Below are 13270 nucleotides of genomic sequence, written 5' to 3'. Positions count from 1 at the left end.
GTGAGCAGCAGCTCATTTGCATTTAAAGACACAGGCCCGAAAAACAGCTTGTTTCTGCTTCCACTCAAAATAGGCATTTTCAAAATTATATAATAAATGATCTGTGGAGTATTTTGAGCTGAAACTTCACAGACACATTCTGGGGACACCAGAGACTTATATTACATATTGTAAAAAGGGGCATAATATGTCACCTTTAAGACACTGTGTTATACTTTCATAACCACAAACCTATCCGGGACAGAAAACACTTGAGCGCACACACCAGGGTCAACAGAAAGCACACGAGTTTCTGTAGTATTTTCATAGCTGCTTTTGCAAAAAGACTGAGAGTTCCCCCGAGGCTTGTTCTCCCTTCGTACATGTGAGGTGAAGCGTGTACAAGAGCTGTTGCTTCATGCGGTGCATGTCAAATTGATCAGTAGGACTGCACACAACACACCCCAGCTGACTTGAGCCTGGGTCACGGCCGTTCTCATTCCTTTAAAGTTAACTACTACCAGCCCAGTTATTGCAATGTGCCATGTGTTTTTCTCCAGCAAGAGCAGACTTTGACCGTTGGCACCCCTTAGGGTGCAATTAAGCCAGGACAATTACAACAAGGTTTATTGCCGATGCGGTTTACCACTCTTTCACGTTGTACTTTGGTGAGACCAATTTAGTTAATATTGGTCTATTTAGTTAATAGTTATAGTTAAGCTTGTTTCAAAATTAAATGCTAATTAAAACTATTTCCGAGAATTTAAAGGAACACTATCAGTATCAGTGTGGACCGACTTAGTTCCTTATTCAGTTCAGGTCACTGGTTTTGAGCTTCACGCGCCTCTAGTTTAACTAAATTTCATGTTAGTTAATTATACAGTTTGACATTTACACAGTGTCCTAACTAGGAACGATATCATAAAGCAACAAGCACTAAAAGTGATACTCCCATGTAAATCTGCGACAAGGATGGGACGTTTTGTTTGTCTCACGTTTTTTTTTGTTTTTTGTTTTTGTGTTGTGCTTTGTATCCCCGCCCACATTTAAATTTCATTGGTCTAAAAAGCGTCTATTGCACATCAAATGTATTCTGAGAAAAATTAGGTGTGTAATACCTAGAAAAAGCATTCATCTTATCTGTCGCTTGGCTGACGGAGGATGCTTCCATAAGTAAACAATTTATTAACATATACTGTATATAACATAATATATACAAGCAATATCACTCTCGAGTAGACATGAGATATGGCTGTATATCGGCGCGGCTGTGATTCGGCCATAGGCCAAGTAGGAGTGTCTTTAAAAGCCCTCTTTTGTGCAGAACTACTTCCTTCCGCCACAGATTCAAATCTAAAGTTGACAGTTTAACAGTGTAATATCGCACTCTTATCAGCCAATCAGATTCGAGGACCAGAATTGAACTGTTGTATAAATAATAATATATAATTTGTTTAAAATAACACAAGCTCAGGATATTTTCACGTTGTATTCAATATGTAATAAATCAGAAATACCCCACTCGTGATTTTATTAAGCTTTTACATGCCTTGTAAATGCCAGTTGCCAACAAGTGGCTAAATGCAACTCTTGCTATCTGTTCTAACTTAAACTTTCCAGCTTGTAGATTTTAAAATATATTGAAATATTTCTTGGAGGTTTAGTGGTGGTGATATTAAAGTCGCGCAACCGTGATTTGTTAATAGTTTGTTGGTTTGTTTATAACCAGGGATGCACATAAGTTTTTCAGTCTGGTTCTTATGAGAGCACCTTGGAGATTTGGTTTGATGCTCACCCTGAACATAGTGTGACCCATTAAATATAGCAATAAAAAATAATTATAATAATAATTAATGAAAATTTGGTTTGATGCTCACCCTGCACATAGTGTGACCCGTTAAATATAGCAATACAAAATAATAATAATGGAGATTTGGATTGATCAGGGCTCTAGACTAACTATTTTTACTAGGAGAACTGTAGCCCCTGACTGAAAATTTTTAGGAGCACAAGCAGAAAATTTTGAACATACTTTCCAGAAGGCTAAAAATGTTTTTTTTATTGGTCTTAATAAGTATTCTAATTTGTTGAGATAGTTAATTGGTGGGTTTTTGTTAAATGTGAGCCAAAATCATCACAATTAAAAGAACCAAAGACTTAAACTACTTCAGTCTGTGTGCATTGAATTTATTTAATACACGAGTTTCACAATTTGAGTTGAATTACTGAAATAAATGAACTTTTCCACGACATTCTAATTTATTGAGATGCACCTGTATATCATATAAATTACATATGGTTTGGCATTAATAAGTGCAATTACTAATAATATTACATGTTAATTTCTTGTTTATACACATTTGACAGTAAAGCACTAAGCTTGAGTTGGGAAGCTTACAAAATATATTTTATTAACAACAGTAACATGTGCAAAATCTAATTTTTATGTAGAAAAGATATATATTGTACTCTTATTAAATGTACCATTACTCTCCTATAGTCTTATATGAAATTGACCAACAGCTTGACCAACAAGTGATTTTGTGTGATTTAGTCGCAAATTGAACAAACGTTTGTTTTTCAAAGCACTTTATGACATTTTTTACTTCATACACAAAAAAAGAGTGTAACTGACAAAAATCTGATTTCTTGATGATTTGATGTTTCATAATAGTGATTTTATAATTTCAAAATATAAAGGAAAAAGTATAAATGAATGACTAATAAGCCAATAAGTGCTCCTCTGCAGGCATCTGGTTATAATGGTGATTTGATGTATTTTTTTATTTTACATAAGTGTTTGTTCACCGCAGTATATTTTGGTCAACCCATTGAAAATAACATTCAAATTGGATCATTTACGAGCTTTTGTTACGCTTTTGTTTCGTTTGCACTATTGGTTGGTCTGTAAATATGCAGCACTCTATTAGTATATGGACAAATTACCAATAACCAAGATTAAAAAATGCTGCAAAATTGTTCATTGTTATTTCTTGCCAACTAATGTGTTAACTAATGTTAATTTGTAGAAGCTTATTTTAAAGTGCCACCTTGTTGTTTAGTAATTTGCTTTTAAAAAGCAATTCCACATGACAGTTTTAACATTTATGTTTATGTTTTCTTTTGAGATAAATCTGGAAGAATAAATGAGTCATTTGCAGCATGCAAATATATTTTAAACTTCACTTCCTAAAGCTTTTGAGAGCAGTAGGAAATAATGCATCGGCAGCATGGAAGGTGTGTCTGTCCTTGGTTAATATTTAGGGGCTGTACTGTGATGAGCCGTTTCCTCAGTCCGGTTTTATCGTATGGTATGTTCGGTGCGTAGAGATGCATCATCGCTTCTGTTTTTAGCGCTGGGAGTGATCCATGACAGTCTGTCATGAGACCGAGCTCTCGTCTGATACCTGTTTCCATTGTCAGGCACGCGTTCCGCTTTTTGCCAGTTAAATAATTCGCCTGGAGGGACACAGAATGTCTGTGCTGTAACCGTGACCGTTACTACACATACCAGGACCCGTCCACAGTGTCTATTCTGATGAAGATGTGTGGGAAGACTCTTCAAAGCTCTGATAGCCCTTCATTCACTGCACCAACATTATTATTCTTCCTTTTTTATTTGATTTTATCTGAATGGAAAACAGCAATAATCCCAGTGCACCTTTCCCCAAGCATCCTACGCAAGACCTCAGTAACTAATTTTTGACAAAGCATTTAGCATCAGGTTATGCATGCTTCACTTTTGCTTTGAAGACTGTAAGTACGTTTCTCTGAAGAACATTTCTCAAAAGGCATAATGTCTTTCATTTATTATTATTTATTAACGCAGAACGGAAATGCTTCTATAAGTTGTAACACCTTTGTGCAAGCAACATTGAGTTTAGCTGTACATCTGTGTTTGTTCATAGATATGCTGTGTTCTTGAGAAATGAATATTGTTATCTTGTGAATCAGCCTTCTTATCGCATGTGCAATTAGCGTTCGGTTTATCAAGGTCATTTTATTATGGTCTTGTGTGATTCTGCTCTGCATTGGAAATTAGGGGCTAAAGTTCTTATACAACCAATTCAAAATGTAAACATAAATATATTACAAAGCGGTGCAAGAACACGTTGACGTTCAATTTGGTATCATATAAATTCTGACCAAACAGTTTTAATTCACCCTTCCACAAATTAAAGCCTAAAAAGGTTTTAAAGTCTTAAACATAAAGTTATGGCATTAAATGTTGCACGCACTGCAAAGAATTTTCCTCAGTATTTTTTGTCTGTTTTTCAGTACGAAAATCTAAACATCCTTAAATACATATGGAGTCTTGTTTTCTGAGAAATTAAGCTAAAATTAAACTAAATTAAGTGAGTTTATACTTGAACAAATATTAGTCAATGGGGTATGAAAACTAGTTTCCCCAGTGAATTAAGATTTTTGATGAGCCCATTGGCAGATATTTGTTCTTGTGTTAAAGGGGTCATATGATTCTCCCTGACATGGCTGCTTTAACACTAACTGCGGTTACTGAAACCTGAAGCCTTCTTTCTTTGCGTGCACATTTGGGCGGCATTATGCAAATATTTCCAAATAGTGAGGTAGATATGTGGGGGCGTGTTAGAACGAGCCGTTTTAGGGGGGCGTGGCAGAGTTTTAACTTTGATAAAGAATATCTCTTTGGTTTTGAGACTTTATTCTTTGCAACTTCAGGGATCTTATCTATGCACAATCAGCTTGTAACACTCCAAAGAGAAAGGAAAACTTGAAATCGCATCATATGACCCCTTTAATTATAAACTGACTTTATTTGGATCAATTTCTCATAAAACAAGACTTCTTACTTTGTGTAGTTTTACTTCGCAATGTAAATGAATCTTGATTTAAGAATCTTTGGACAGTTGCACTGGAAAGCAAGAGTTATGTCCAAATTCTCGTGGTTGGGAGCAGAGCTATTCAAGTCTTATTTTTTTTTATTTAAATTATTTATTTATTTTTTGGAAAATGAATTAAAAAGTAATAGAGATCTATTGGAAGTTGTATTTTCAAACTTTGAGGGCATTGATGTCAAAAAATGTATTTACTTGGTCTTTAAAAGGTCTTTAAAATGCCTTAAAAAGTAAATTTCCCTTCATAAAACCTGTAGAAATAGGTTTTTTTTAATCATGTCAACTTGCATTACATGTGTTTTTTCATGAATTTTCCACAGGGGTTCTTCAGGAGAACCATTCGACTCGAACTGGAGTACAACAAGTGCGAACGCAACTGCAAGATCCAGAAAAAGAACCGCAACAAATGTCAATACTGCCGTTTCCGCAAGTGCCTTGCAGTGGGCATGTCCCACAACGGTAAGAGCTTCACAAAGAGCATATCTCTGACTTAGATTATACAGAATCAGTTTATGGCTTGATGATTTAAGATCTTTAATTGCTTTATCTGAAATCAAGATGGTGTTCTGTTTTATGACAATAATAATTTGTAATATGTAGTTATTTAGTTCTGTAATTAAAGGTCAGGACAATTAGATTAGAATCAAAACAGAGAACAACAACCTTTTTTACACACTCTTAGCTTCGACATCATGACGTAGCACAAATCCACTCCTTCCAAGTGCTATCAGAAGTGGCATGACCGGAGATGAACCAGGCGACACGGAAGATACGCCGTCCCGTTCTCTCACAAGACTTTGACCCAAACCGAGGATAGCTTCTTCTGTTAATGGGCTAATGTCATGTGCCGCTGTTAGCACAATCCCTTCAGAGGCAGATCTGTATCATATCACGCCATACAACTCCCCAACCCCACCGTCGTCTGCCCTTTGTCCCGGTACTGATGAAGTGGCAGCAGTGTGTTGACCTAAAGTTCTACTACTGTTGGTTTGTGTATAAACTGGGGCTGACGATTCAATACGTTAATGTACCGTGATTAATTATTTAAAAAAATAACGCAACCAAATAAACGCAATCAGTGCCTCCTGACCCATATTTGAGTTTTGGGGATTTTCCTATAATCCGAGCAATTTGAGTGTGTATCTGCACACAGACCAGTAGTTAAAAAGTGTTTATGTTTTTCACATTCTTGTATTTTATCTGCAATATTAAGTTTTTCTCAGACAGACTGACAAATGCAACTGCATCACAGCAGACTGCTAGTCAGTGATGTGGAAATAAAACAAACATTGAATTAATTAATTCAATTATTTAAGTAACAAATCATTATTTATTTAACGTAACATTTCACATAACATTTTGCAGATGCTTTTACCCAAAGCAACACAAAAGAGGAACAAAAGCACTTAAAAAAAAAAAAGCCAACAATGATCATAATATACAATGTCAGGTTTATTAGAAAACTAGATTAGGAAGGAAACAAGAGAAGAGGAAAATGCAGAGAAAAAATTAAAAATGTTTATTTATTTATTACTGTTTTTTTTTCTTTTTAATCAGCCCTAGTATGAACATTTTAAGCATGTATGAATACAGTATGTGTTTTTGTTTTTATACAATACATTGTCTGTGGCAGCATGCATGAGCTTGCATTTGGTTTCATTGGTACTGTGTGTGTGTGTGTGTGTGTGTGGGGGGGTCTTACAGCTATCCGTTTTGGGCGCATACCCCAATCTGAGAAGCAGAGGCTGAAAGCAGAGCAGGACGTCTGTGGGAAAGAGCAGCACGAGTCCCAGCAGCCGGACACAAAGAGTCTGGCCAGACAGATGCATGAAGCCTACCTCAAACACTTCCACATGAACAAAGCCAAAGCACGCGTGTTTCTCACGGGCAAGACCAGCACTCCGGTGAGCGACTGCTGTGTTGAGGAATCACTAACTCACTAGCTCACTCACTCGCTTGTCATTTATGTTGTATTGCTCATGCAACTTTAAAGCTTAACAAAAATGAGGCGATGTTTAAACACTGTCCATTATAGCAGAGAGATCCCAAATGTTTTTGTCAGTTTAACCCCCTTTGACCTAAAATAATTACATGAAGTACCCCTTGAAATTTTAATTCAAATTTGTTGTAATTTCAGTCATTTTTACAACAAATGCGTTCCAAACCTGTATGGTTTTCTTTTTTCTGCGGAGCATAAAAAAGATATTTTGAAGAATTTTGCTAACCAAACAGTTTTGGTTCCTGTTGAATTCCAATGTATTTTTGTCCATTCAAAGGAAGTCAATGGAAACTGAAACTATGTGAATATCAGCATTCTTCAAAATGTGTTCTTTTGTGTTCAACCGAAGAAAGAAATTCATACATGTTTGAAACTGCATGAGGGTGAGTAAATGATGACAGAATTTTTATTTTTGGGTGAATTACCCCTTTAAGTCAGTTTGTTAGTAATTTGTTGTTTTTTTGTAGTTTAAGGAACTACACTACCAGTCAAAAGTTTTTGAACAGTAAGATTTTTAATGTTTTTTAAAGAATTCTCTTTTTTTGTTTTTGTTTATTTGATACGAAATACAGCAAAAGCAGTAATATTGTGAAATATTTTTACTATTTATTTTGCTTTCTATTTGAATATATTTTAAATGTAATTTATTCCTGTGATCAAAACTGAATTTTCAGCATCACTACTCCAGTCTTCAGTGTCACATGATCCTTCAGAAATCATTATAATATGCTGATTTGCTGTTCAAGAAACATTTATTATTATTATTATTATTATTATCATCAATATTTAAAACAGTTGAGTACACTTTTTCAGGATTCTTTGATGAATAGAAAGATCAAAAGATCAGCATTTATCTGAAAGAAAAAGCTTTTGTAACATTATACACTATACCATTTAAAAGCTTGGAGTCAGTTTATAAATTTTTTTTTTAATAGAAATTAATACTTTCATTTAGCAAGGATGCATTAAATTGATCAAAAGTGATGATAAATACATTTATAATGTATAAGATTTAAGATAAATGCTGTTCTTTTGATCTTTCTATTCATCAGAGAAACCCTACTCAGCTGTTTTCAACATAATAATAATAAATGTTTTTTGAGCAGCAAATCAGAATATTAGAATGATTTCTGAAGGATCATGTGACTGGAGTAATGGTGCTAAAATTCAGCTTTGAAATAACAGAAATACATTACAATTTAAAATATATTCAAATAGAAAACAGTTATTTTAAATAATACAAATATTTCAAATTTCTCCTTGAACTGTTTTTGCTGTACTTTGTATCAAATAAATGCAGGCTTGGTGAGCAGAAGAGACTTTTTTTTAAAAAAACATTAAAAATCTTACAGTTCAAAAACTTTTGACTGGTAGTGTACTGGTGTCAAAAATAGTTAATTATTGACTGTATTTTAATGACTCTAAATTAAGTAGCTTGGCGAGCTGCAAAGTAGCTTCCCCAACACTGAGCGACAGGGTGTCAATTGCTAATTAAGAAAACAGTGAGCACTAATTGCAGAAGCTATTCAGCACACTTTGAGTTGCACGGTCTGGACGCACACCTGTTCTCTGACTGTCCTCTCTCCATCCTTCATCGAAGCCCTTCGTCATCCACGACATGGACACTCTCCAGCATGCAGAGCGGAAACTACTCACCCAGCTGCTGGGTAACGTGCCGTCCAGAGACGTCTCCACTCTACGGGAGAGAGAAGTGGAGGCCCGGATCTTCCTGTTCAGCCAGTACGCCTCGGTGGTGACGGTCACGGAGCTGACGGAGTTCGCCAAGGCCGTGCCCGGCTTCGCCACCCTGGACCTCAACGACCAGGTGACTCTGCTGAAGTACGGCGTGTACGAGGCGCTCTTCGCCCTGCTGGCCTCCTGCATGAACAAAGACGGGCTGCTGGTGGCTCGCGGCGGAGGCTTCATCACCCGAGAATTTCTGAAGAGCCTGCGCAAGCCCTTCAGCGACATGATGGAGCCGAAATTTCAGTTCGCCATGAGGTTCAACGCCCTAGAGCTCGACGACAGCGACCTGGCGCTGTTCGTGGCCGCCATCATCTGCTGTGGAGGTGAGATGCAGAGAGAGCATGGGAAGTGAAATAGAGGCGGTCTTGAAAACATTTGGAAAGCATTATCTAAATGAAATGCTACTTAACAGTGACTAGCAGCTTTTGAAAATTGGCTTTACTCAGGAATGAAATACTTCACAGGAAATTGATATGTCATGCTGTTACACGATGTACTCCAACTAGAGCTGGGGTGTTGAAACTGGGGGCCGGGGGTCATACAGGGGTGCTAAAGAAGAACATTATTTAACCAAATATTAATTTATAGGGCTTGCCAAACCTTATTTTAAAGTAAGTATTTATCATATATATTTTTAAAAAGTTATCTTAGGGTATTTGTTAAGTATGGGGAAAGTAATTTATTTATGTATGCATGGATAAATGCTATGCTCATACATCTAGTATCATTAATGTAATAGTAGGCAGAAAAAAAACAAAAGGAATATTTTAAATTGCTTGATTAAATTGCTTTGACTTACAAGTACAGAGAAAAAAATCTTATTCTATTTTTTACACTTACTATTATTCTGACACAGTATAAATGGGTATTTATACATGATAATTTCTATATAAGGTTATATTTAGGGTCTTTTGCATCAAACTTTGGAGACCCCCTATTTTTGAATGCAAATTTAAAGGACCATAAGACTACTACAGTAATGGTGCTTTAAATGTATAAATAAATACATACATACAAACATACATATTTTATTTAACCTGAAGTACTCTCAGGCTCATCTTACTCCATATTAAAGGGATAGTTCTCCCTAAAAATGAAAATTCTGTCATGAATTTCTCACCCTCATGTCGTTCCAAACCTGCAAGACCTTCGTTCATCTTCGGAACACAAATTAAGATATTTTTGATGAAATCTGAGAGCTTTCTGACCCTCCCATAGACAGCAACGGAGCTAAATGTAGTAAGGACATGGTTAAAATAGTCCATGTGACAACAAAGAAAGAAGAGAAGAGAAGAAATTGTTGAATAAAGTCATTATTGTTTTTCTTTGCACACAAAAATTATTCTCGTAGCTTCATAACATTATGTTGAACCACTGATGTCACATGGACTATTTTAACGACGTCCTTACTACGTTTCTGGGCCTTGAACGTGTCAGTTGCGTTGCTGTCTGTGCAGGGTCAGAAAGCTCTCAGATTTCATCAAAAATATCTTAATTTGTGTTCTGAAGATGATTGAAGGTCTTATGGGTTTGGGACGACGTGAGGGTGAGAAATTAATGACAGAATTTCATTTTTGGGTGAACTATCACTTTAATGTAATCTCCTTTGCTGAACTTTAAGTAGGTTAGTTGTGGTTCAGGTTGTTTTTATGTCACCTCTGGAGTCCCACAGCCAGCAGCTTTTGAAAGGCATGACATAATAATGGTCGGAGTGAGATGGGGATTTTGTTCTCTTGAGGGCTAGCGAAAATAATAACCACAGTTTCCTCTCCTGCTGCCGTGTGGCAGGGACCCGAAAGTAGACGCTTCCACAGAACGCAGCTTCCTGGAGGCTGCTCTGTTTTCTTACAACCTATATATGCTAAAGAGACGCAGCGTTAGCAAAAACAAAAAATGCATAATTCATGGACACACTGTACAGTAGTAGCAGTGACATCATGATGTTTAATACAAATTTTGACACCATAGCAATTGAACAGGAAAGTCCTTTATTTGAAAAGTCTGGTATTAATCTCAAAATCCCTGGACCACAAAACCAGTCATAAGTAGCACGGGTATATTTGTAGCAATAGCCAACAATACATTGTATGGGTCAAAATTATCAATTTTTCTTTTATGCCAAAAATCATTAGGATAATAAGTACAGATCATGTTCCATGAAGATATTTTGTAAATTTCCTACCATAAATATATCAAAACTTAATTTTTGAATTGCTATGCACTATGCATCGCTAAGGACTTAATTTGAACAACTTTAAAGGCGATTTTCTCAATATTTTTATTTTTTTGCACCCTCAGATTCCAGGTTTTCAAATAGTTGCATCTCAGCCAAATATTGTCCTATCCTAACAAGATACATTTCCATACATCAATGGAAAGCTTATTTATTCCGCTTTCAGATTATGTATAAATATCAATTTCCAAATATTGACCCTTATGACTGGTTTTGTGGTCCAGGGTCACAAATTAATAATTGAAGAGAAAATAAAGGCATGAATCAGCTGAGTAATTTGAAGTATTTCAAGTATTTATTCATTATTCTTACGTCTCTCTCGTGTTTCTTCTTTTCTCTCTGGATCTCCACCAACAGACCGTCCAGGACTGAGCGACGTGTCGCAGATCGAGCGCATCCAGGAGAGCATCATCCACGCCCTGCGGCTCCACCTGTTGTCCAACCACCCCGACAACGCCCTACTCTTTCCCAAGCTGCTGCAGAAACTGGCCGACCTGCGGCAGCTGGTGACGGAGCACGCAGAGCTGGTCCAGGAGATCAACAAGACAGAGGACGCTTCACTCCACCCGCTTCTGCAGGAGATCTACAGGGACATGTACTGACTTTGAAGCGTCGCCGTTCTCAGCAAGCGCCAAAACACAAGAGCTCCCTCTGCGTGTGGGACAGGAGATAAAAGATGCTCAGCTCAGAGGGGGAAAGAAGCCTGGTGGGAACATCTTTGTGGTGTGCACCTGCTGTCGGATCAAGCACTGCCGGGACATTATAGGGTAAAGCCAGCGTAATTCTAGGCTGAATAATATAGCACTAACCTTTAATAGGGCACAGACCTTTATAAGGTCAATGCCTATAGTCCCGTAGAAAAGTGCAATAGATGCTTTTGTAAATTTGCCAAAAAGTGGATTTCAGGTGCAGTAAATAGATGGCACTCAAAATATACGCCTTGGCTCACTGTAAACTGGCAGTAAACCATTAAAGTGCCATATTTAGCTTCATAAGCATCTGTTTATAGTGCGAGAGCATAGTTGGCGTGTATTGTTTTTGACAAACGTGGCTCCTGCTCTATCCATGTAGTTTGAAAGGCGGGGCTTTGGAGATTACAGGGGGCGTGTCTAACGAATCGTAACTTCCAGAGCGGTTGTCACTCTGCACTTTTAAACTCGAGCACAACACTGCTCTGCCAGATAAGCACCAGCAGTCAAGATTTAGGACCTGGAAAATATATAGAGTTGACTATCCTGAATAAGGGGTGATTTTTCATATAATGGTTTAATGCTAGAATGAAATGTATAGAGAGAGAGCCATATAAATCCGATTGTTTGTTACCTCATTTGAAATGCTTGTACATTGAACATCATTTGTAAAATCTTTTGTATAAAAATATTATTGTACACTTTATAGCACTCCAACTGTAATTTTATTGTACACATGTGTTATGTGTTCTGACTTAGTACCTGTATTCGATTGGTAAATTATTGTTTTATTGATGTATTTGTTTTTTTCAAGGAAAATGAATTTTCGTAGCATTTCGAGCAAAATCTACTAGAGTTGACAATCCACAAGACTTGATCAGAATGTGCTTTGTAGACTGTTGCAGTTTTTAATGAATCATTTCATCTTTAGTTGTGGCTTTTGGGTGCGTAATTACTGACTGATCTCATCTGGTGTCTGTAGTTTGAAATGAAATGTCAGGTTGATGAAAAATGTTTCTAAAAAACTTGAAATGAGCGGCGTGGACGTGTTTATTTCTGGCGCCATCTTCTGTGTAGTCTGATGTACTGCAAGCGTAAAGTGTAAAACGGAAACGCCGAGCCTGTCCTTCTTGACGCGCCGTCGTGACGTCGCAGCAGCATCATGGTCATGGCGCGCTGTCAGATCGCGTGCTCACTCAAAACAAACAGTTAGGATGTGTTTGAATGGGACGTAGAGGTTGTGCAGCACGAGAAGCGCACGGTTACATAATGGATGTGAACGAAGGGTCCGCGCTCGGCGTCTTCACCTGCGAGCTGTGTGAACTGTCCAGTCCCTACAGCTTTCTACGGCCAGAAGCCGCCAAACACCAGAGCAATAGTGTAAGTACAACAGTGTTTGTGACGCTGCAGAATAACGCACGAGATGGTCGGTCTTCATAAGCAAGGAAGAACAATAGTAGTATAGCTTTAGTGATATACATTGATGTAAACATATATAATGGTATAAGGTTGCGCAAACTTGATGGGTGTTATTATTGGCAGGTGCGCGCAGAGTGTGGTTTGCTGTGATGTCACGGTGACGTATGTAAACATGACATGTAATTGATGAAATAGATATGTGAACATTACATAGGGTGACCATACGTGCCATTTTCCCAGGACGCGTCCTGGCCAGGATTTCTATATTGCCTAAAATATCTAGGTTTTGGCTTTGTTTGCGTGTGCAGACCGATCGGTGTATGACATCAAA

At 37.2% G+C, this 13270-nt stretch overlaps 1 protein-coding gene across 1 annotated transcript in view; it reads left to right on the top strand.

Moving 5' to 3' along the window:
* Window positions 1-11509, top strand: part of LOC107725614 (peroxisome proliferator-activated receptor alpha-like) — a 21164-nt gene extending 9655 nt beyond the window's left edge. Inside the window, exons 4-7 of the mRNA XM_016534941.1 lie at window positions 5174-5312; window positions 6558-6757; window positions 8453-8921; window positions 11189-11509. Of these exons, the coding sequence (XP_016390427.1) occupies window positions 5174-5312; window positions 6558-6757; window positions 8453-8921; window positions 11189-11433 (1053 nt within the window). The 3' untranslated portion in view covers window positions 11434-11509. The remainder of the gene's footprint in view (window positions 1-5173; window positions 5313-6557; window positions 6758-8452; window positions 8922-11188) is intronic.
* Window positions 11510-13270: the final 1761 nt, after the last annotated feature.

This window comes from Sinocyclocheilus rhinocerous, unplaced genomic scaffold (assembly GCF_001515625.1).
Source record: "Sinocyclocheilus rhinocerous isolate Xijiao unplaced genomic scaffold, SAMN03320098_v1.1 scaffold153, whole genome shotgun sequence".
Lineage (NCBI taxonomy): Eukaryota > Metazoa > Chordata > Actinopteri > Cypriniformes > Cyprinidae > Sinocyclocheilus > Sinocyclocheilus rhinocerous.
The sequence above is the reverse complement of the archived record's forward strand: the minus strand, read 5'-3'. Positions and strand labels throughout refer to the sequence as shown.